The sequence below is a fragment of the Salmo trutta genome, chromosome 28 (assembly GCF_901001165.1).
Source record: "Salmo trutta chromosome 28, fSalTru1.1, whole genome shotgun sequence".
Taxonomy (NCBI): Eukaryota; Metazoa; Chordata; class Actinopteri; order Salmoniformes; family Salmonidae; genus Salmo; species Salmo trutta.
This window is the reverse complement of record NC_042984.1, coordinates 16983397-17007043: the sequence shown is the minus strand read 5'-3', so window position 1 is coordinate 17007043 and position 23647 is coordinate 16983397. Positions and strand designations below refer to the sequence as shown.

Genomic DNA, 23647 nt, shown 5'->3' with positions numbered 1-23647 from the left:
GTTGTTCTGGATTTTTTTGTTGTTATTCTGTCTCTCACTGTTCGAATAAACGTACCATTAAAATTATAGACTGATCATTTCTTTGTCAGTGGGCAAACGTACAAAATCAGCAGGGGATCAAATACTTTTTTCCCTCACTGTAACAGTGTAACACAGACTTTAAGAGTGGAACAAACTATTCTCTGAACAAACAAATCACCATGCTCTCTTTCAAAACTACCTCTCGCCACTTCTAGCATCACCAACACCACGCTGGCACTGTACTGGAGTAGAGAACCATAAGACCAACACTTACTCTATGAAGTAAACCATGCCCGTCTCTGTGTAGGCCATCTCCCAGGTCTTGGGCAGCGGTTCCTGGCTCTCGTCACGTGGTAAGGTGCTCCAGGTCCGGAAGTCCACGGCCCCACTACTGGACTGGTTATAGCTGGGCACAGCCTTCCTCCACTCCTGTCCAGCCTTGTCCTTGTGCTCTGTGGCCATATCACCGGAGGGAGAGAAAGACAGGGGGAGGGACAGGGGGAAGGAGAAGGGTGGTGAGCGTGTGGAAACTGCATGGTGAGCATGTGGAGCCTGCATGGTGAGCGTGTGGAGGCTGGGTGGTGAGAGTGTGGAGGCTGGGTGGTGAGCGTGTGGAGGCTGGGTGGTGAGCGTGTGGAGGCTGGGTGGTGAGCGTGTGGAGGCTGGGTGGTGAGCGTGTGGAGGCTGGGTGGTGGGCGTGTGGAGGCTGGGCGGTGAGCGTGTGGAGGCTGGGTGGTGAGCGTGTGGAGGCTGGGTGGTGAGCGTGTGGAGGCTGGCTGGTGAGCGTGTGGAGGCTGGGTGGTGAGCGTGTGGAGACTGGGTGGTGAGCGTGTGGAGGCTGGGTGGTGAGCCCTGTGAGCTCCATGTATCTCTCTCTGCGGCTTCCCTGGACAGACTGACTGTAGGCTTTAGACTGTTACACACAGCAAAGAACAGGAGGGAGAGAGAGGGGAGTAGAGAAAGGGAGGGGACAGAGAGAGAGAGAGAGAGAGAGAGAGAGACGGAAGTGCAGCAAGTGTGCCACAGGATTTGCATGTCAGCAGTGATGTTCTGTAGAGCGAGAGGCTCAACGGCAACAAGGGCAGGCTGACCAACACCACACTTCAGCCTTACCCAGCCCCGAGCTAAGAACCCAGACCCTATTAGCGTCACTAAACCTTGCCCAGTAAGTGTGTGTGTGTTTTGTGTGCGTGTGTGTGTGCGTGTGCTCTTATCTGCAGGTTTGAATTTGCATGCCTCTGACCTAGCTCATTACTGTATTCAGAGTTGACTTTTGATCTGAAAGGAGAAAGAAAACTATCCATAAAAGAGGAAGAACTGTCAGAAGGAGAGTAAAGTGCTTGACATGAAAGTCGAGTGATTTTCTTTACATACAGTACTCATTCAATGGTTTTCTTTATTTTGACTATTTTCTACATTGTAGAATAATAATGAAGACATAAATCCTATGAAATAACACAATCATATAGTAACCAAAAAAGTGTTAAACAAATCAAAATATATTTCAGATTCTTCAAAGTAGCCACCCTTTGCCTTGATGACAGCTTTGCCATCTCTTGGCATTCTCTCAACCAGCTTCACGAGGAATAATTTTCAAACAGTCTTAAAGGTGTTCCCACATATGCTGAACACTTGTTGGCTGCTTTTCCTTCACTCTGCGGTCCAACTCATGCCAAACCATCTCAATTGGGTTGAGGTCGGGGGATTGTGGAGGCCAGGTCATCTGATGCAGCACTCCATCACTCTCCTTCTTGGTCAAATAGCCCTTACACAGCCTGGAGGTGTGTTTTGGGTCATTGTCCTGTTGAAAAACAAATGATAGTCCCACCAAGCGCAAACCAGATGGGATGGCGTATCGCTGCAGAATCCTGTGGTAGCCATGCTGGTTACAGTGAGGGAAAAAAGTATTTGAACACCTGCTGATTTTGTACGTTTGCCTACTGACAAAGAAATGATCAGTCTAATTTTAATGGTAGGTTTATTTGAACAGTGAGAGACAGAATAACAGCAAAAACATCCAGATTGATTGATTGCTCCTGTGGACAGGTGTCTTTTATACAGGTAACAAACTGAGATTAGGAGCACTTCCTTTAAGAGTGTGCTCCTAATCTCAGCTCGTTACCTGTATAAAAGACACCTGGGAGCCAGAAATCTTTCTGATTGAGAGGGGGTCAAATACTTATTTCCCCATTAAAATGCAAATCAATTTATAACATTTTTGACATGCGTTTTTCTGGATTCTTTTGTTGTTATTCTGTCTCTCACTGTTCAAATAAACTTACCATTAAAATTATAGACTGATCATTTCTTTGTCAGTGGGAAAACGTACAAAATCATCAGGGGATCAAATACTTTTTTCCCCTCACTGTAAGTGTGCCCGGAATTCTAAATAAATCACTGACAGTGTCACCAGCAAAGCACCCCCACACAATCACACCTCCTCCTCCATGCTTCACGGCGGGAACCACACATGCGGAAATCATCCATTCACTTACTCTGTGTTTCAAAGAGCAATGTTCAAACATCTAGTGGAAAGTCTTCCCAGAAGAGTGGAGGCTGATATAACAGCAAAGGGGGGACCAACTCCATGTTAATGCCCATGATTTTGGAATAAGATGTTTGACGAGCAGGGGTCCACATACTATTATACACTACATGACCAAAAGTATGTTTGATGCATGTACAATATGCCTGAATTTATGTCATCCTCCCTGCTACTTTGCAAACCCATTGAGAAAAGCATCCATTCAGTCAGGAGACTCACCAGGGACAGCTATAGGTGATGTGGGTATGATGCACTACATAGGTAAAGGTAGAACTGAGGGTGTCTCGTCAAGAACAAAATAAATAATTTGGAGGAAAAACGTGAATCAAGTGTTCTCTTCATCCAACCCATGCACCCATTGTTGTGTGTACCCAAGGCTATAGTGATAGAGATGGTGTGCAGGGGAACAGCTCAGGTCTGCACGCCTTGCTAATGTGGCTCTCTGTTTGTACAGTCCATGGCCTGTCTAACTGTTCCTAGACCTGTGCTTCAGTCTCTTTTCCTATATTGGTAGAGCATGGCGCTTGGAAAGCCCGGGCCATGGGTTTGATTCCATCTGGTGTCACCCATATGAAAGATGTATGTATGCATGACTGTAAGTCGCATTGGATCAGTGTCAGCTAAATAGCATATATTAAATTGTTATTATTGAGGAGTCTCAGAGTAAGAGATGCTGATATAGGATCCGTTTGTCTTTTAGGTCATAATGAAGAAGACCTCCTCAGCATACCTCCACTGAGACACTTTATGACTCTCTTACTGTTCTTAGAACTGTGTTTAGCAGCCCAGCCCTCAGGGCCTGCCCAAGGCCCCTCTGATATGCACATCTGCCTGATCACAACTGAGACATTAAATCAGGCAGAGAAAGTACAACCCAGATTCCCAGCTGCAGGCAGGACCCTGGAATGGGTACAGGGTACAGTCATGGGCATGGGTCCATGGGACTAGACAGACTGACCATCTGACGGACGAGAGGGCTACATTGTCCTCTGTCATTGGCACCATGCGGACTCGGAACGGGGGAATGCCCTTTGGACGGAGCCAGAGAGAACCACAGACAAAACAGGGGACAGCTGTGCTGTGGGAACAGAGAGGAGCAGGGGCCAGCTGGAAGCACCCCAAGCCCAGAGGAGAGGCACTCTACAGGGGAAGCCTGGAGGGCAAATGGGACAAGACCAGATGCTGCTCCAGGGATGGCGGGATGGAGAGATGGAGGGATGGATCCCAATGTACCCAATCACTCTCTGTCTATCATATCGTCTACAGTATGTCCCCCATCTGATGTGCATAGTCTCCTCCATGGTACCACAATGGTCTCACCAATGGTCGCTGTATACACCACGGGGTACCTTTTCTTCAGAAAATGTTTTGGCCGTGTTTGGAATCCATTATCTGGATAAAACTCCTTTCCTATATGCCCAGTTGGATGCTGCCTTTTCTCTACGAGCTGTGGCACTTGTGGTTTTTGTTTTGTTTACAGTTCATGTGAGGATAATATCTCCAAGGGAAATAAAACAAGAACAAACTGTATCCCTTTAACCAGGGATTTCTACATTATTGATCCAGCTAGATGGAGAATGACTTGAGTTTGTAGAGTTTTGATTTAGAAGTGACATTCTGTGAGGGACAGATGGATAATCCTGGGATGTCCTATTTGTGGGAAAGAGAAAATGAGTGTGATGGAGGGTGGAAGGAATGAGGGTGATGGTAGGTGGAGGAAATGAGGGTGATGGTGGGTGGAGGGAATGAGGGTGATGGTGGGTGGAGGGAATGAGGGTGGAGGGAATGAGGGTGATGGAGGGAATGAGGGAATGAGGGTGATGGTGGGTGGAGGAAATGAGGGTGATGGTGGGTGGAGGGAATGAGGGTGGAGGGAATGAGGGTGATGGAGGGTGGATGGAATGAGGGAATGAGGGTGATAGTGGGTGGAGGGAATGAGGGTGATGGTGGGTGGAGGAAATGAGGGTGATGGAGGGTGGAGGGAATGAGGGTGATGGTGGGTGGAGGGAATGAGGGTGATGGTAGGTGGAGGGAATAAGGGTGATGGAAGGTGGAGGGAATAAGGGTGATGGGTGGAGGGAATGAGGGTGATGGTGGATGGAGGGAATGAGGGTGATGGTGGGTGGAGGGAATGAGGGTGAAGGTGGGTGGAGGGAATAAGGGTGATGGTGGGTGGAGGAAATGTGGGTGATGGTGGGTGGAGGGAATGAGGGTGATGGTGGGTGGAGGGAATGAGGGTGATGGTGGATGGAGGGAATGAGGGTGATGGTGGGTGGAGGAAATGTGGGTGATGGTGGGTGGAGGGAATGAGGGTGATGGTGGGTGGAAGGAATGAGGGTGATGGTGGGTGGAGGAAATGTGGGTGATGGTGGGTGGAGGGAATGAGGGTGATGGTGGGTGGAGGGAATGAGGGTGATGGTGGATGGAGGGAATGAGGGTGATGGTGGATGGAGGAAATGTGGGTGATGGTGGGTGGAGGGAATGAGGGTGATGGTGGGTGGAAGGAATGAGGGTGATGGTGGGTGGAAGGAATGAGGGTGATGGTGGGTGGAAGGAATGAGGGTGATGGTGGGTGGAAGGAATGAGGGTGATGGTGGGTGGAAGGAATGAGGGTGATGGTGGGTGGAGGGAATGAGGGTGATGGTGGGTGGAGGGAATGAGGGTGATGGTGGGTGGAAGGAATGAGGGTGATGGTGGGTGGAAGGAATGAGGGTGATGGTGGGTGGAAGGAATGAGGGTGATGGTGGGTGGAAGGAATGAGGGTGATGGTGGGTGGAAGGAATGAGGGTGATGGTGGGTGGAAGGAATGAGGGTGATGGAAATAAAAGCCCTTTCTCTTTCTCATCCCTCTTTCTCTCATTTTGAGCAGCATGGGCAGCTATTGTTAAGCCAGAACAAATTGATCTCCGACAAAGTGAAAGAGTGAATGTCCGAGCATATTAGGCTCCCTGGGATGTCGCCATTGGTTGACCTGTGATGCATTAGGGGCACTAGTTGCGTTCAAATCAAGTCAAAGCAAATGTTATTAGTCACATGCGCCGAATACAACAGATTTAGACCTTACAGTGAAATGCTTACTTACGAGTCCCTAACCGACAACACAGTTTAAAAAAATATGGATAAGAACCAGAGATAAAAGAACCAAGTAATTAAAGAGCAGCAGTAAAAAATAACAATGGGGGGTGCCGGTACAGAGTCAATGTGCGGGGGCACCGGTTGGTTGAGGTAGTATGTACATGTAGGTAGAGTTAAATAAAGTGACTACGCATAGATGACAACAGAGAGGCAGTGGTGTGGAGAGGGGAGGGGGGGCAATGTGAATAGTCTGGGTAGCCATTTGACTAGATGTTCAGGAGTTTATGGCTTGGGGGTAGAAGCTGTTTAGAAGCCTCTTGGACCGAGACTTGGCGCTCCTGTACCGCTTGCCGTGTGGTAGCAGAGAGAACAGTCTATGACTTGGGTGGCTGGAGTCTTTGACAATTTTCAGGGCCTTCCTCTGATACTGCCTGGTACAGAGGTCCTGGATGGCAGGAAGCTTGGCCCCAGTGATGCACTGGGCCGTTCACACTACCCTCTGTAGTGCCTTGCGGTCGGAGGCCGAGCAGTTGCCATACCAGGCAGTGATGCAACCAGTCAGGACGCTCTCGATGGTCCAGCTGTAGAACCTTTTGAGGATCTAAGGACTCATGCCAAATTGTTCAGTCTCCTGAGGGGGAATAGGTTTTGCCGTGCCCGCTTCACGACAGTCATGCTGTGCTTGGACCATGTTAGTTTGTTGGTGATGTGGACACCAAGGAACTTGAAGCTCTCAACCTGCTCCACCGCAGCCCCGTTGATGAGAATGTGGGCGTGCTAGGTCTTCTTTCTCCTGTAATCCACAATCATCTCCTTTGACTTGATCACGTTGAAGGAGAGGTTGTTGTCCTGGCACCACATGGCCAGGTCTCTGACGTCCTCCCTACAGACTGTCTCGTTGTTGTCGGTGATCAGGCCTACCACTGTTGTGTCATCGGCAAATTTAATGATGGTGTTGGAGTCGTGCCTGGCCGTGCAGTCATGAGTGAACAGGGAGTACAGGAGGGGGCTGAGCACGCACCCCTGAGGAGCCCCTGTGTTGAGGATCAGCGTGGCGGATATGTTGTTACCTACCCTTACCACCTGGGGGCGGCCCATCAGGAAGTCCAGGATCCAGTTGCAGAGGGAGGTGTTTAGCCCCAGGGTCCTTAGGTTATTGGTAAGCTTTGAGGGCACTATGCTGTTGAAAGCTGAGCTTTTGTCAATGAATAGCATTCTCACATAGGTGTTCCTTTTGTCCAGGTGGAAAAGGGCAGTGTGGAGTGCAATAGAGACTGCATCATCTGTGGATCTGTTGGGGCGGTATGCAAATTGGAGTGGGTCTAGGGTTTCTGGGATGATGGTGTTGATGTGAGCCATGACCAGCCTTTCAAAGCACAAGATGGCTACAGACGTGAGTGCTACGGGTCGGTAGTCATTTAGGCAGGTTACCTTAGTGTTCTTGGGCACAGGCACTATGGTGGTCTGCTTAAAACATGTTGGTATTACAGACTCGGACAGGGAGAGGTTGAAAATGTCAGTGAAGACACTTGCTAGATGGTCAGCGCATACTCGCAGTACATGTCCTGGTAATCCGTCTGGCCCTGCAGCCTTGTGAATGTTGACCTGTCTAAAGGTCTTACTCACATCGGCTGCGGAGAGCGTGATCACACAGTGGTCCGGTACAGCTGGTGCTCTCATGCATGTTTCAGTGTTATTTGCATCAAAGCGAGCATAGAAGTAGTTTAGCTCATCCGGTAGGCTTGTGTCACTGGGCAGCTCTTGGCTGTGCTTCCCTTTGTAGTTTGTAATGGTTTGCCACATCCGACAAGCATCAGAGCCGGTGTAGTACGACTCGATCTTAGTCCTGTATTGACGCTTTGCCTATTTGATGGTTCATCTGAGGGCATAGCGGGATTACTTATAAGCTTCCGAGTTAGAGTGCCGCTCCTTGAAAGCGGCAGCTTTAGCCTTTAGCTCAGTGTGGATGCTGCCTGTAATCCATGGTTTCAGGTTGGGGTACGTATGGTCACTGTGGGGACGACATCATCGATGCATTTATTGATGAAGCCAATGACATGTGGTGTACGCCTCAATGCCATTGGAGGAATCCCGGAACATATTCCAGTCTGTGCTAGCAAAACAGTCCTGTAGCTTAGCATCTGCTTCTTCTGACCACTTTTTTATTGATCTAGTCACTGGTGCTTCCTGCTTTAATTTATGCTTGTAAGCAGGAATCAGGAGATTAGAATTATGGTCAGATTTACCAAATGGAGGGTGAGGGAGAGCTTTGTATGCATCTCTGTGTGTGGAGTATTGGTGGTCCAAAGTTATTTTCCCTCTGGTTGCACATTTAACATGTTGATAGAAATTAGGTAAAACTGATTTAAGTTCCACTGTATTAAAGTCCCTGGCTACGAGGAGCACCGCCTCTGGGTGAGCGTTTTCTTGTTTACTTACGGCGGAATACAGCTCATTCACTGCTATCTTGGTGCCAGCCTCTGACTGTGGTGGTATGTAAACAGCTTCAAAGAATATAGATGAGAACTCTCTCGGTAGGTAATGTGATCTGCAGTTTATCATGAGAAATTCTACCTCAGGCGAGCAATGGCTCTAGACTTCCTTAGATATCGTGCACCAGCTGTTGTTTACAAAAATAAATAGACCGCCGCCGCTTGTCTTACCAGACGCTGCTGTTCTATCCTGCCGGTACATCGTATAGCCAGCCAGCTGTATGTTGATATTGTCGCCGTTCAGCCAAGACTCCGTGAACCATAAGATGTTACAGTTTTTAATGTCCCGTTGGTAGTTTAATCTTCCCAATAACTCATCCATTTCCTTGTCCAAAGATGGCATGTTTGCAAGCAGAACTGAGGGGAGTGGGGGTTTATTCGATCGCCTCCTACTCCTCAGAAGACAGCCCGCCCTCTGGCCTTTCTTTCTCTGCCTCCTCTTCACGCAGATCACTGGGGTCGGGGCCTGTTCCCGAGGGAGCCGTATATTGGGATCGTCAGAGTCGTGAAAGAAGGAAAAGGATTCTGCTAGTCCGTGGTGAGTAATCGCAGTCCTGATGTCTAGAAGTTATTTTCGGTCATAAGAGACGGTAGCGGCAACGTTATGTACAAAAATAGTAAAAAAAGAAATTGCAAACAACGCAGATAAACGAACAAAAAACACAAATCGATTGGGGGCACGTAAAACGTCTGCTTTCTGCTCCGGCGCCATTTTAACTACCAACAATATCAATGTTGTTGATGATCAGTTTGAGGCAGTTTGTGGGAGAGGATGGGAACATGTTGCAGGACAACATGGACAGGACATCTTACCTGTGAGTCCGTTGACCAGGGGAGACCTCTCTCTCTCCTCCTCGTCCTCTTCCTCGGGGGCTGCACTGTCCTTCCTGTCCATTTTGCTGACGGAGGTGGTGCGTTTCCTCTGGACCTCTGAATCAAACTCCTCATCAAACAGCACCTGATCTACCAGGTCAGGCTGCACCGGGCTGGGCTCTGCTGGGGGCTTCGGCGTCCCGTAGTAGTTCCCTGGTAGCGAACACACACAGCAGTGTCAATCGAAACAGTCAGTAACCTGGTGGAGACGATGATACTTTATTAATCCCCAAGGGGAAGTTAGGTTGTGGAAACAATGACAACTGTCTGATTACAATGAATACAGCACTGGTCAAAAGTTTTAGAACAGCTTCTCATTCAAGAGTTTTTCTTTATTTTTTACTATTTTATAACACATATGGAATCATGTAGTAACCAAAAAATTGTTAAACAAATCAAAACATATTTTATATTTGAGATTCTTCAAATAGACACCCTTTGCCTTGATGACAGCTTTGCACACTCTTGGCATTCTCTCAACCAGCTTCATGAGGTAGTCACCTGGAATGCACTTCAATTAACAGGTGTGCCTCTTAAAAGTACATTTGTGGAATTTATTTCCTTCTTAATACATTTGAGCCAATCAGTTGTGTTGTGACAAGGTATACAGCAGATAGCCCTATTTGGTAAAAGACCAAGTCCATATTATGGCAAGAACAGCTCAAATAAGCAAAGAGAAACGACAGTCTGTTATTATTTTAAGACATGAAGGTCAGTCAATCCGTAAAATTTCAAGAACTTTGAAAGTTTCTTCAAGTGCAGTCGCAAAAACAATCAAGAGCTCTGATGAAACCAGCTCTCATGAGGACCGACCACCACATGAAAGGAAGACCCAGAATTACCTCTGCTGCAGAGGATAAGCTCATTAGAGTTACCAGCCTCAGAAACTGCAGCCCAAATAAATGCTTCACAGAGTTCAAGTAACAGACACATCTCAACACCAACTGTTCAGAGGAGACTGCGTGAATCAGGCCTTCATGGTAAAATTGTTGCAAAGAAACCACTACTAAAAGACTCCAATAATAATAAGAGACATGCTTGGGCCAAGAAACACAAGCAATAGACATTAGGTGGAAATATGTCCTTTGGTCTGGAGTCCAAATTGGCAATTTTTGGTTCCAACCGCCGTGTCTTTGTAAGACGCAGTGTGGGTGAACGGATGATCACCGCATGTGTATTTTCCATCGTAAAGCATGGAGGAGGAGGTGTTATGGTGTGGGAGTGCTTTGCTGGTGACATTGTCAGTGATTTATTTAGAATTCAAGGCACACTTAACCAGCATGGCTATCACAGCATTCTGCAGCGATACGCCATCCCATCTGGTTTGGGCTTAGTGGGACTATCATTTGTTTTTCAACAGGACAATGGCCCAACACACCTCCAGGCTGTGTAAGGGCTATTTGACCAAGAAGGATAGTGATGGAGTGCTGCATCAGATGACCTGGCCTTCACAATCCCCCGACCTCAACCCAATTGAGATGGTTTGGGATGAGTCGGACCGCAGAGTGTCGGAAAAGCAGCCAACAAGTTCTCAGCATATGTGGGAACACCTTTAAGACGGCTGGAAAAGCATTCCAGGTGCAGCTGGTTGAGAGAATGCCAAGAGTGTGCAAAGCTATCATCAAGGCAATGGGTGGCTATTTGAAGAATCTGAAATATAAAATATATTTGGATTTGTTTAACACTTTTTGGGCTACTACATGAATCCATATGTGTTATTTCATTGTTTTGATGTCTTCACTATTATTCTACGATGTAGAAAATAGCAACAAAAAAAAAAAACGATTGAATGAGTAGGTGTTCTAAAACTTTGGACCGGTAGTGTATATGGCAGGTGCAACCACGCACATGCACACACGCATACACGCACACACAGAGAGAGAGGTTAGAGATAGCCGGTCAGAAACAGTCGTTCAATGACAGCCCTGGAGGAGAGATAGGACAGTTTATACTCAGCATGTCAACACTAAAAAGGGAAATGGATTCCCCACTCCCTCTCTCCTTCCCCATCTCTCTCTCTCTTCTTATTGTCATATTTACTGCAGTGCAGTGCTGGGCTGTGCTCCCCAGAGCCCCGTGACAGAAGCCTTTATCCAGGACAGACCGGGCAAGGCGCTGCCTGGTTCTATTGGCTCTACTGGCTGTGTTTTATTGTCCTGTGTTGTGTACTGTGGTGCCCAGGGCCAAAACAGCACAACTCCCTCTGTGAGGAGAGGAACACTCTTTTTTTACTCCCTCCCTCCCTCCCTCCCTCCCTCCACTTCTCTCTCTCCCTTGCCTTCTCTCTCTCTCTCTCTCCCTCCCTCCCTCACCTTCTCTCTCTCCCTCGCCTTCTCTCTCTCCTACTGTGGGAAAGTTGACCCAATTTCTCGATTTCTTTTCGCCTCCTCACAGCTAACCAGACAGAACAATCTAAAGAAAGAGAGGAAGAGGGAGAAACAGCAACTCAGGAGGGTATACATGTTGATTCATTTTGCTGTTCCCTCTCTTCCCTCTGCCCCTGGGAAGCCAGTCCTCCAGTGGCGCTGACTTTAGAGTAGAATGCAAAACTAACTCCTAGAGTTTCTCAGCCTATCTGGGGGGGTGGTGAGTTACAGTTATATCAGTGGAGGCTGCTGAGGGGAAGACAGCTCATAATAATGGCTGGAACGGGGCGAATGCAACCATGTGTTTGACACCATTCCGCTTCAGCCATTACCACGAGCCTGTCCTCCCCAATTATAGTGACAACAACCTCCTGTAAGCTACATGTACCATCGAGAGTTATTACATGTGGAGAAACATCTCTCAACAACCTAGTAGTCCATTTACAACACCGACGGGTTGCCTCATCTTATGGGTATTCATGGGAAAAATACCCCAACATCTAAGAGTAAACCTAGCTCAACGTGTTATGAAACATAGGCTCAGACCTGCACAGCCAAATTAAAGATGTCATTATTAACATACACTGAGTATGATGGACTGACCAGGTGAATCCAGGTGAATCCAGGTGAAAGCTATGATCCCTTATTGATGTCACTTATTAAATCCACTTCAATCAGTCTAGATGAAGGGGAGGAGACAGGTTACAGAAGGATTTTTAAGACTTGAGACCATTTAGACATGGATTGTGTGTGTGTGCTATTCAGAGGGTCAAACAATAGGTTCCTGTGTGTATCCAGAATGGTCCACCACCCAAAGGACATCCAGACAATTCGACACAACTGGGGGAATCATTGGAGTCAACATGGGCTGGCATTCCTGAGGAACGCTTTTGGTTTTTAGACCAAGCTCTCTCTTTAATTTATTCATAATAGAAACAAATAATTGTAATTATTTACACCCTGTATTAAGTTAATAGCTTATGGGTTGCTTATTTAACAATCTGGCCTTAATGGCCATGTACTCTTATGTCTAGATTACCACCCCTCAGAGCCTGGTTCCTCTCTAGGTTTCTTCCTAGGTTCCTGCCTTTCTAGGGAGTTTTTCCTAGCCACCGTGCTTCTACATCTGCATTGCTTGCTGTTTGGGGTTTTAGGCTGGGTTTCTGTGAAAGCACTTTGTTTTGTGTGCTGATGTAAAAAGCACTTTATAAATACACTTGATTGATTGATTGATAGATAGAATGCCAAGAGGGTGTTTGTGAATCAGACCTCATTAGTTACCCTCTCAACTCTATGATTTAGCTGTACTGTTCTTAATGTAGTAGTTCTAATGTCTCAATTAACTCATTTGTATAGATTCATTAACTCATTTGTATAGATTCATGGCTTTGGTTATCGAGATGTGTTCTGCCAAATAATTCAATACTGTACTCAACTTAACTGTCTGTCTGTCTGTCTGTCTGTCTGTCTGTCTGTCTGTCTGTCTGTCTGTCTGTCTGTCTGTCTGTCTGTCTGTCTGTCTGTCTGTCTGTCTGTCTGTCTGTCTGTCTGTCTGTCTGTCTGTCTGTCTGTCTGTCTGTCTGTGACAGAGAGTAGAAGCTCTGAGAGTGGAGAGAGGTAGGAGTCATTTTACTGTGTGACCCCCCTCCCCACACCTGTGTCCCTCCTCTCTGCCTTCCATGACCTCGGAGCTACATTCAACAGCCCTTAGCAGAGACCCTGCTGGTTGTGTGGGGGAAAGAAGCTACTGGTGTGTAACTAAAGTGTTTTGGCTACCGCCTGACACACGGATATCCAGCTTCCCTCCTGCACTGAGCCACACAGCGATCAACACACCTTCTCCTCAGCCACAGACAACCAACCAAACCATCTGCTGCACTCCTCCTTCCCTCCATCTCCATATCTCTGACATCTGATTGATACATTTGCATTTGTCAAAACACAGCTTCATTATACTTGAGCACGGTACGATGAAGATGAAAGATAGATGGCCTTCTTTAATCCAGACCTGTCACCACACGGCCCAGCCACCTTCCTCCCTCTCTTTTACTTCCCTTGCTCTCCCTCCCTCCCTCCCTTAGTCTCTCTCTAACCCCCACCTCTCTCTCCCTCTCTTCATCTCCCTACCTCTCCCTCCCTCCCTCTCCCAGGCCCAGTGGTGTGTGATTAATAGCTCATAAACACAGCTCTCCTAGTCTCTGATTAATGTGTACTAGAGAGCACAGAGAGGGAGAGAGGGGAGTGGAAGAGAGAGGACAGAGGAAGAGGGGACAGAGGGAGGAGAGAGGAACAGGGGACAGAGGGAGGAAAGAGGAAGAAGGGACAGAGGGAGGAAGAGGGAGAAGAGAGGAAGAGGGGACAGAAGGAGGGGAGAGGAAGAGGGAGGAGAGGAAGAGGGGACAGAAGGAGGGGAAAGGAGAGAGGAAGAGGGAGGAGAGAGGAACAGAGGAAGAGGGAGGAAGAGAGGAAGGAGGAGAGAGGAAGATGGAGGAGAGAGGAAGAGGGGACAGAGGGAGGTTAGAGGAAGAGAAGACAGAGGGAGGGTAGAGGAAGAGAGGACGTGGGGAGAGGAAGAGAGGACAGCGGGAAAGTAGAGGAAGAGGGGACAGCAGGATGGGAGAGCAAGAGGGGACAGCGGGATGGGAGAGCAAGAGTACACAGCAGAGTGGGAGAGGAAGAGGGGACAGCGGGAGGGGAGAGGAAGAGGGGACAGCAGGATGGGAGAGGGGACAGCGGGGGGAGAGGAAGAGGGGACAGCAGGATGGGAGAGGGGACAGCGGGAGAGGAGAGGAAGGGAGAGGAAGAGGGGACAGCGGGATGGGAGAGGAGAGGGGGAAGATACATTAGTTACAGTATTCATCACCATTAATCTGAAGGGAATCTGTAGGATGTGTGAAGAGAGGGGTGTGTGTCTGTGTGAGTGTGTGTGTGTGATAATGGTATGCAGGTCAGCTGTTTGTTCACCCGCACCTGCCCGCAATTGCTAATAACCCATCCGCAACTGCCCGACTATATGTGATAAAGTGAAAATCTGAGGCCCACACCCAACCCTAACCTGATAATATAGACAATGTGCTGTAGGCTACAGTAAGAGAATGGCGGAACAATTTTTTGACAGGGGGTGCAGGATTTTTTTGCCTGATTTATAATTTCTGATGTTTTGTAGGTCATTTGTTAGTCAACTCTATAATCAGATACAGCTTCTCTTCTGTCATTATATGTTGCCTTAGAAGACTAAATAAACCCTTACTCAACAGAAGAAAAAAAACTGGAAAGATTTTCTGTGCAAAATTTGAAAATGACATCAGTTTGACCAGTTGTAAAGAAATAGAAAGCTGTGAAAATGACCCAACGTGTTTTGGATAAGATTTCAGTTCGGTTTAGATGCATATTTTATGTGTTTAAAATACTAGCAGCTTTTATGATGCTGATAAAGACAGCACCTGTTCCTGAGTCAAAATTTAGCCTACATTTGGTGTATCATTTTACTGCAAGATATGCTTAATTCTGCAGGAGTTAATATTAAGGCTATGTGAGAGGATATAGACCTACAGTCAGTGTCCAGATTTCAGTTTCCATTTAACCCATCTGAATTGTAACAGATTCCATTCATATTCGGACTATCTCTGAAACTCACTTAGATAATATATTTGATGATACAGTGGTAGCAATACATTGTTATAACATCTACCGAAAAGACAGAAATGCCATTGGGGGCCGGTGTTGCGGTCTATATTCAAAACCACATTCCTGTAAAGTTTAGAGACGATCTAATGTTAAATACTGTTGAAGTAATATGGCTACAGGTTCATCTGACTCACCTAAAGCCCATTCTTGTGGGAAGCTGCTATAGACCACCAAGTGCTAACAGTCAGTATCTGGATAATGTGTGTGAAATGCTTGATATTGTATGTGATATCAACAGAGAGGTATATTTTCTGGGTGATTTAAATGTTGACTGGCTCTCATCAAGCTGCGCACTCAAGAAAAAAATTCTAATTGTAATCAGTGCCTGCAACCTGATTCAGGTTGTCAATCAACCTATCAGGGTAGTTACAAACAGCACATGAATGAAATCATCAACATGTATTGATCATATCTTTACTAATGCTGCAAAAATTTGCTTTAAAACAGTATCCAAATCCATTGGATGTAGTGATCACAATATAATGGCCATATCTAGGAAAACCAAAGTTCCAAAGGCTGGGCCTAAAATAGTATATAAATAAGAGGTCATACAATAAGTTTTGTAGTGATTCATATGTTGATGATGTAAATAATATTTGCTGGTCTGTGGTGTGTAATGAGGAGCAACCAGATGCTGCATTTGACACATTTATGAAATTGCTTTTTCCAGTTACTAATGAGCATGCACTCATTAAGAAAATGACTGTAAAAACTGTTAAATCCCCTTGGATTGATGAGGAATTGAACAATTTTATGGTTGAGAGGGATGAGGCTAAAAGTATGGCAATTAAGTCTGGCAGCCCAACTGATTGGCAAACATACTGCAAATTGAGAAATCATGTGACTAAACTAAATAAAAATAAACTACACTATGAAAGAAAAATAAATTATATAAAGAATGATAGTAAAACGCTTTAGAGCACCTTAAATGAAATATTGAGCAAAAAGGCAAACTCGGCACCAACATTCATTGAATCAGATGGTTTATTCATCACAAAACCAACTGACATTGCCAACTGCTTTAATGACTTTTTCATTGGCAAGAACACTGACACTACACATCCAAGTATATCTGACCAAATTATGAAAGACAAGCATAGTACTTTTGAAATCCGTAAAGTGAGTGTTAGAAGAGGTGAAAAAATTATTGTTGTCTATCAACAATGATAACCTACCAGGGTCTGTCAACCTGGATGGAAAATTACTGAGTATAATAGCGGACGATATTGCCACTCCTATTTGCCATATCTTCAATTTAAGCATGCTGGAAAGTATGTTCCCTCAGGCTTGGAGGAAAGCAAAAGTCATAGCTACCCAAGAATAGTAAAGCCCCCTTTACTGGCTCAAATAGCTGACCAATCAGCCTGTTACCAACAGTTAGTAAACTTTTGGAAAAAATTGTGTTTGACCAGACACAATGCTATTTTACAGTAAACAAACTGACAGACTTTCAGCACGCTTATAGGGAAGCACATTCAACAAGCACAGCACTTACACAAATGACTGATGATTGGCTGAGAGATATTGATGATAAAAAGATTGTGGGGGCTGTTTTGTTAGACTTCTTGTGGCTTTTGACATTATCAATTATCGATCATGCTGGAAAACCGGATGCGTTATGGCTTTACACCCCTGCTATATGGTGGATAAAGAGTTACCTGTCTAACAGAACACAGAGGGTGTTCTTTAATGGAAGCCTCTCCAACATAATTCAGGTAGAATCAGGAATTCCCCAGGACAGCTGTTTAGGGCAGCTATTTAGGCCCCTTACTTTTTTTAATCTACTTGCTACTTGGGTAAAGCCAGTGTGTCTATGTGTGCGGATGACTCAACACTATACACGTCAGCTACTACAGCGACTGAAATGACTGCAACACTCAACAAAGAGCTGCAGTTAGTTTCAGAATGGGTGGCAAGGAATAAGTTAGTCATAAATATTTCAAAAACTAAAAGCATTTTATTTGGGGCAAATCATTTACTAAATCCTAAACCCCAACTAAATATTGTAATTAGTAATGTGGAAAATGAGCAAGTTGAGGTGACTAAACTGCTTGGAGTAACCCTGGATTGCAAACTGTCATGGTCAAAACATATTGATACAACAGTAGCTAAGATCGGGAGAAGTCTGTCCATAATAAAGTGTTGCCCTGCCTTCTTAACAACATTATTAACCAGGCAGGTCCTACAGGCCATAGTTTCATCGCACCTGGACTACTGTTCAGTCGTGTGGTCAGGTGCCACAAAGAGGGACTTATAAAAAGTACAATTGTCTCAGAACAGGGCAGCACAGCTGGCCCTTAAAAGTACACAGGGAGCTAACATTAATGATATGCTCTTATGGCTCAAAGTGGAAGAGAGATTGACTTCATCATTACTTGTTTTTGTAAGAAGTGTTGACAACCTGAATGTACCAAGCTGTCTGTTTAAACTACTAGCACACAGTTTGGACACCCATGCATACCCCACAAGACATGCCGCCAGAACAGACTATGGGAGGCGCACAGTACTACACAGAGCCATGACTACGTGGATCTCTATTCCACATCAGGTAACTGATGCAAGCAGTAGAATCTGATTTTTAAAAAACTGGTAAAATACACCTTATGGAACAGTGGGGACTGTGAAGAGACACCCGCGCTCTAGCACACACGTACATAGTAATATTGTTGTATGGTAGTATTATACATTTTGTATTGTAGATATGTAGTGGTGTAATAATGTTATATGATGTACTGTTTTATCTTTTGTTTTATATGTAATGTAAGTGCTTTAATGTGTTTGGACCCCAGGAAGAGTAGCTGCTGCCTTGGCAACACTAATAAATGCAAATACAACCAGTAGGATACAGTTCCCTTGAGGTGCCATAGGCCTATTTGTAGTCCCCATCTTGTGACTGTTGAATTTGTATAATGCCTCACAATCATCACACACAACACTGATATCATCTTCTTTTATCGTTTCACCAAATCTTTCTGGCCCTCCCGTCTCTTTATTTTCAACTCTCCATTTGCTAACTTTTCTCTAATTCAAATAAACTCTGTCATCGTCCTTTTTGCCTCCGTGTATTGATTTTTCTGCCCGTTCCCAAAAGCATTTGGAGATTAGCGTGCAGGCTATTTGGTGCATGTACAATTAGGCCCTAAAGCTTAGGCTTACGCACTAAGGCCAGATAGTCTCAAATAATGAGAGAAAAACATCGATGTAGTCCATAGACATAAATTGCACAAGAATTATGCATTAATGGATTTTTAAAATATTGTTTTCTCTTTATTCAACCTGCCTGCCACCCACCTGCCCTTCAGCCATCACCTCTAAGCATTATGTGAATTGGTCCAGACTAGGCAGTGTGTCTGGAGAGAAGTGTTCACCGAATGTCTCAGATGAGTGAATGTGCTGATCATCCAAACACAAGAGGATCACAAACATGCAAAAATTCTTCACTGCTTGCATTCACTCCTTCAGCCTGGTCCGTCCGTCACTAGTCATGTGAGATAATTTATTAAATCACAAACATCTGTTCTGTTGTGAATACCAAACAATGTTCTTCAGACTGGTTCAACCCGCGCATCACTTGTGTGTAGAGTGGGGGGGGCTACATTCCTGATGTGGGTTTAATGTTTGTGAGACGTGTGTAGGGGGGGGGGGGGCTACATTCCTGATGTGGGTTTAATGTTTGTGAGACGTGTGTAGGGGGGGGCTACATTCCTGATGTGGGTTTAATGTTTGTGAGACGTGTGTAGGGGGGGGGGGGCTACATTCCTGATGTGGGTTTAATGTTTGTGAGACGTGTGTAGGGGGGGGGGCTACATTCCTGATGTGGGTTTAATGTTTGTGAGACGTGTGTAGGGGGGGGGGCTACATTCCTGATGTGGGTTTAATGTTTGTGAGACGTGTGTAGGGGGGGGGGGGTACATTCCTGATGTGGGTTTAATGTTTGTGAGACGTGTGTGGGGGGGGGGGGCTACATTCCTGATGTGGGTTTAATGTTTGTGAGACGTGTGTAGGGGGGGGGGCTACATTCCTGATGTGGGTTTAATGTTTGTGAGACGTGTGTAGGGGGGGGGGGGTACATTCCTGATGTGGGTTTAATGTTTGTGAGACGTGTGTAGGGGGGGGGGGGGGGGGGGGGGGCTACATTCCTGATGTGGGTTTAATGTTTGTGAGACGTGTGTAGGGGGGGGGCTACATTCCTGATGTGGGTTTAATGTTTGTGAGACGTGTGTAGGGGGGGGGGGCTACATTCCTGATGTGGGTTTAATGTTTGTGAGACGTGTGTAGGGGGGGGGGCTACATTCCTGATGTGGGTCTAATGTTTGTGAGACGTGTGTAGGGGGGGGGGGGCTACATTCCTGATGTGGGTTTAATGTTTGTGAGACGTGTGTGGGGGGGGGGGGGGGGGGGTACATTCCTGATGTGGGTTTAATGTTTGTGAGACGTGTGTAGAGGGGGGGGGTACATTCCTGATGTGGGTTTAATGTTTGTGAGACGTGTGTAGGGGGGGGGGGGGGCTACATTCCTGATGTGGGTTTAATGTTTGTGAGACGTGTGTAGGGGGGGGGGGGCTACATTCCTGATGTGGGTTTAATGTTTGTGAGACATGTTACAAAAAGGTAGGTAGAAGGCAGGGGGTGGAACCAGAGAGACTCACTATACAGTCCAACTGTGTGGACATGAGATACAGTGTTGTCTTGCCATAGATTTTCAAGCCGATTTAAGTCAAAACTGTAACTAGGCCACACATTGTCTTGGTCAGCAACTCCAGTGTATTAGGCCTTGTGTTTTACGTTATTGTCCTGCTGAAAGGTGAATTCATCTCCCAGTGTCTGTTGGAAAGCAGCCTGAACCAGGTTTTCCGCTAGGATTTTGCCTGTGCTTAGCTCTATTCCGTTTTTTTTTTATCCTAAAAAACTCCTTAGTCACAGTTTTACCTTACCGCCTTATTGCAAACAGGATGCATGTTTTGAAATATTTTTTGTCTGTACAGGCTTCCTTCTTTTCAATATGTCAATTAGGTTAATATTGCGGAGTAACTACAAAGTTGTTGAACCATCCTCAGTTCTGTCCTATCACAGCCATTAAACACTGTAACTGTTTTAAAGTCACCATAGGCCTCATGGTGGAATCCCTGAGCGGTTTCCTTCCTCTCCAGCAACTGACTTAGAAAGGACGCCTGTATCTTTGTAGTGATTGGGTGTTATTTTTTTCCCCTTGTTTTTTTGTGTGACTTTTCAGGTGTTGCTGCAGCACCCTCAGCACCCCTACTTCCTGTGGATATGACAATATGTGCCTTTCTTTGCTAGGCATTGGAAAACCTCCCTGGTCTTTGTAGTTAAATCTGTGTTTGAAATTCACTGCTCGACTGAGGAACCTTACAGATAATTGTATATGTGGGGTACAGAGAGTCAAGGTGTGTGAATACTTTCTGAAGGCATTGTAGATATGCTAGGAAGTGCAGAAATGGCGCCGGAAGAAATGGCAGCAGTTTTACGGGCGCCCAACCAATTGTGTTATTATGTGTTATTTGTAACTTATTTTGTACATAACGTTTCTGCAACCGTATCTTACGACAAAAAAGAGCTTCTGGATATCAGGACAGCGATTACTCACCTCGGATTAGACAAAGATTTTTTCTTCAACAAGCAAGAAGCACAAGACATTCTCCAAACACCCGACAGGGCCAACATCCCCGTTATTTGCAAGAGGAGGCGACGCAGGTACAGAGGACAAAGAGCCGGATGCCTGGTCAGGACCCGGAAAAGGCGAGTGGGAACGCTGCCGTTAACGTCAATACTACTCGCCAACGTGCAATCATTGGACAATAAACTAGATGAGGTACGATCACGAATATCCTACCAACGGGACATCAAAAACTGTAATATCCTATGTTTCACGAAATTGTGGCTGAATGACGACATGGATATTCAGCTAGCGGGCTATACGCTGCACCGGCAAGATAGAACAGCACACTCCGGTAAGACGAGGGGGGGGCGGTCTGTGCATATTTGTAAACAACAGCTGGTGCACGAAATCTAAGGAAGTCTAGATTTTGTTCACCTGAAGTTAAGTATATTGTGATAAATTGCAGGCCACATTACTTGCCTAGAGAGTTCTCAGCTATACTTTTCGTGGCTGTTTATTTACCACCACAGACAGATGCTGGCACTAAGATTTCCTTATACAGCTGTCTGAGTGCAATACGCAAACAGGAAACCACCCACCCAGAGGCGTCGCTTCTTGTGGCCGGAGACTTTAATGTAGGGAAACTTAAATCAGTTCTACCAAATTTCCATCAACATGTTAAATGTGCAACCAGAGGGAAAAAATTCTAGATCACCTGAACTCCACACACAGAGACGCGTACTAAGCTCTCCCTCGCCCTTAATTTGGTAAATCCGACCACAACTCTATCCTCCTGATTCCTGCTTACAAGCTAAAATTAAAGTAGGAAGCACCAGTGACTCGGTCTATAAGCAGATGCTAAACTACTGGACTGTTTTGCTAACACAGACTGGAACATGTTCCGGGATTCTTCCGATGGCATTGAGGAGTACACCACATCAGTCACTGGCTTTATCAATAAGTTAATCGAGGACGTCGTCCCCACAGTGACTGTACGTACATACCCCAACCAGAAGCCATGGATTACAGGCAACATTCGCACTGAGCTAAAGGGTAGAGCTGCCACTTTCAAGGTGCGGGACTCTAACACGGAAGCTTACAAGAAATCCTGCTATGCCCTGCGACGAACCATCAAACAGGCAAAGCGTCAATACAGGTCTAAGATTGAATCATACTACACCGGCTCCGACGCTCGTCTTATGTGGCAGGGCTTGCAAACTATTACAGACTACAAAGGGAAGCACAGCCGCAAGCTGCCCAGTGACACGAGCCTACCAGACAAGCTAAATCACTTCTATGCAAGCAACACTGAGGCATGTATGAGAGCATCAGCTGTCCCGGATGACTGTGTGATCACGCTCTCCGTAGCCGACGTGAGTAAGACCTTTAAACAGGTCAACATACAAACGGCTGAGGGGCCAGACAGATTACCAGGACGTGTGCTCCAGGCATGCGCTGACCAACTGTCAGGTGTCTTCACTGACATTTTCAACATGTCCCTGATTGATACCAACATGTTTCAAGCAGACCACCATAGTCCCTGAGCCCAAGAACACAAACGCAACCTGCCTAAATGACTACAGACCCGTAGCACTCACGTCCGTAGCCATGAAGTGCTTTGAAAGGTTGGTAATGGCTAACATCAACACCATTATCCCAGAAACCCTAGACCCACTCCAATTTGCATACCGCCCAAACAGATCCTCAGATGATGCAATCCCTATTGCACTCCACACTGCCCTTTCCCACCTGGACAAAAGGAACACTTATGTGAGAATGCTATTCATTGACTTCAGCTCAGCGTTCAACACCATAGTACCTTCAAAGCTCATCACTAAGCTAAGGATCCTGGGACTAAACACCTCCCTCTGCAACTGGATCCTGGACCTGACGGGCTAGCCCCAGGTGGTGAGGGTAGGTAGCAACACATCTGCCACGCTGATCCTCAACACTGGAGCTCCCCAGGGGTGCGTGCTCAGTCCCCTCCTGTACTCCCTGTTCACCCACGACTGCATGGCCAGGCACGACTCCAACACCATCATTAAGTTTGATGACGACACAACAATGGTAGGCCTGATCATCGACAACGACGAGACAGCCTATAGGGAGGAGGTCAGAGACCTGGCCGGGTGGTGCCAGAATAACAACCTATCCCTCAACGTAACCAAGGCTAAGGAGATGATTGTGGACTACAGGAAAAGGAGGACCGAGCACGCCCCCATTCTCATCGATGGGGCTGCAGTGGAGAAGGTTGAGAGCTTCAAGTTCCTTGGTGTCCACATCAACAACAAACTAGAATGGTCCAAACACACCAAGACAGTCGTGAAGAGGGCACGACAAAGCCCATTCCCCCTCAGAAAACTAAAAAGATTTGGCATGGGTCCTAAGACCCTCAAAAGGTTCTACAACTGCAACATCGAGAGCATCCTGACTGGTTGCGTCACTGTCTGGTAGGGCAATTGCTCGGCCTCTGACCGCAAGGCAATACAGAGGGTAGTGCGTACGGCCCAGTACGTCACTGGGGCTAAGTTGCCTGCCATCCAGGACCTCTACACCAGGCGGTGTCAGAGGAAGGCCCTAAAAATTGTCAAAGACCCCAGCCACCCCAGTCATAGACTGTTCTCTCTACCACCGCATGGCAAGCGGTACCGGAGTGCCAACTCTAGGACAAAAAGGCTTCTCAACAGTTTTTACCCCCAAGCCATAAGACTCCTGAACAGGTAATCAAATGGCTACCTGGACTATTTGCATTGTGAGCCCCCCCAACCCCTCTTTTTACGCTGCTGCTACTCTCTCTTTATCATATATGCATAGTCACTATAACTATACACTCATGTACATACTACCTCAATTGGGCCGACCAACCACTGCTCCCGCCCATTGGCTAACCGGGCTATCTGCATTGTGTCCCACCCACCACCCGCCAACCCCTCTTTTATGCTACTGCTACTCTCTGTTCATCATATATG

At 46.3% G+C, this 23647-nt stretch overlaps 1 protein-coding gene across 3 annotated transcripts in view; it reads right to left on the bottom strand.

Moving 5' to 3' along the window:
* Nucleotides 1-23647, bottom strand: part of magi3a (membrane associated guanylate kinase, WW and PDZ domain containing 3a) — a 255189-nt gene that overhangs the window by 46658 nt on the left and 184884 nt on the right. For all 3 annotated transcript variants that reach the window (XM_029718885.1, XM_029718887.1, XM_029718886.1), the window contains exons 4-5: nt 8947-9159; nt 296-473 (exon numbers count right to left, since the gene is read on the bottom strand). In XM_029718885.1, coding sequence (XP_029574745.1) covers nt 296-473; nt 8947-9159 — 391 coding nt within the window. The remainder of the gene's footprint in view (nt 1-295; nt 474-8946; nt 9160-23647) is intronic.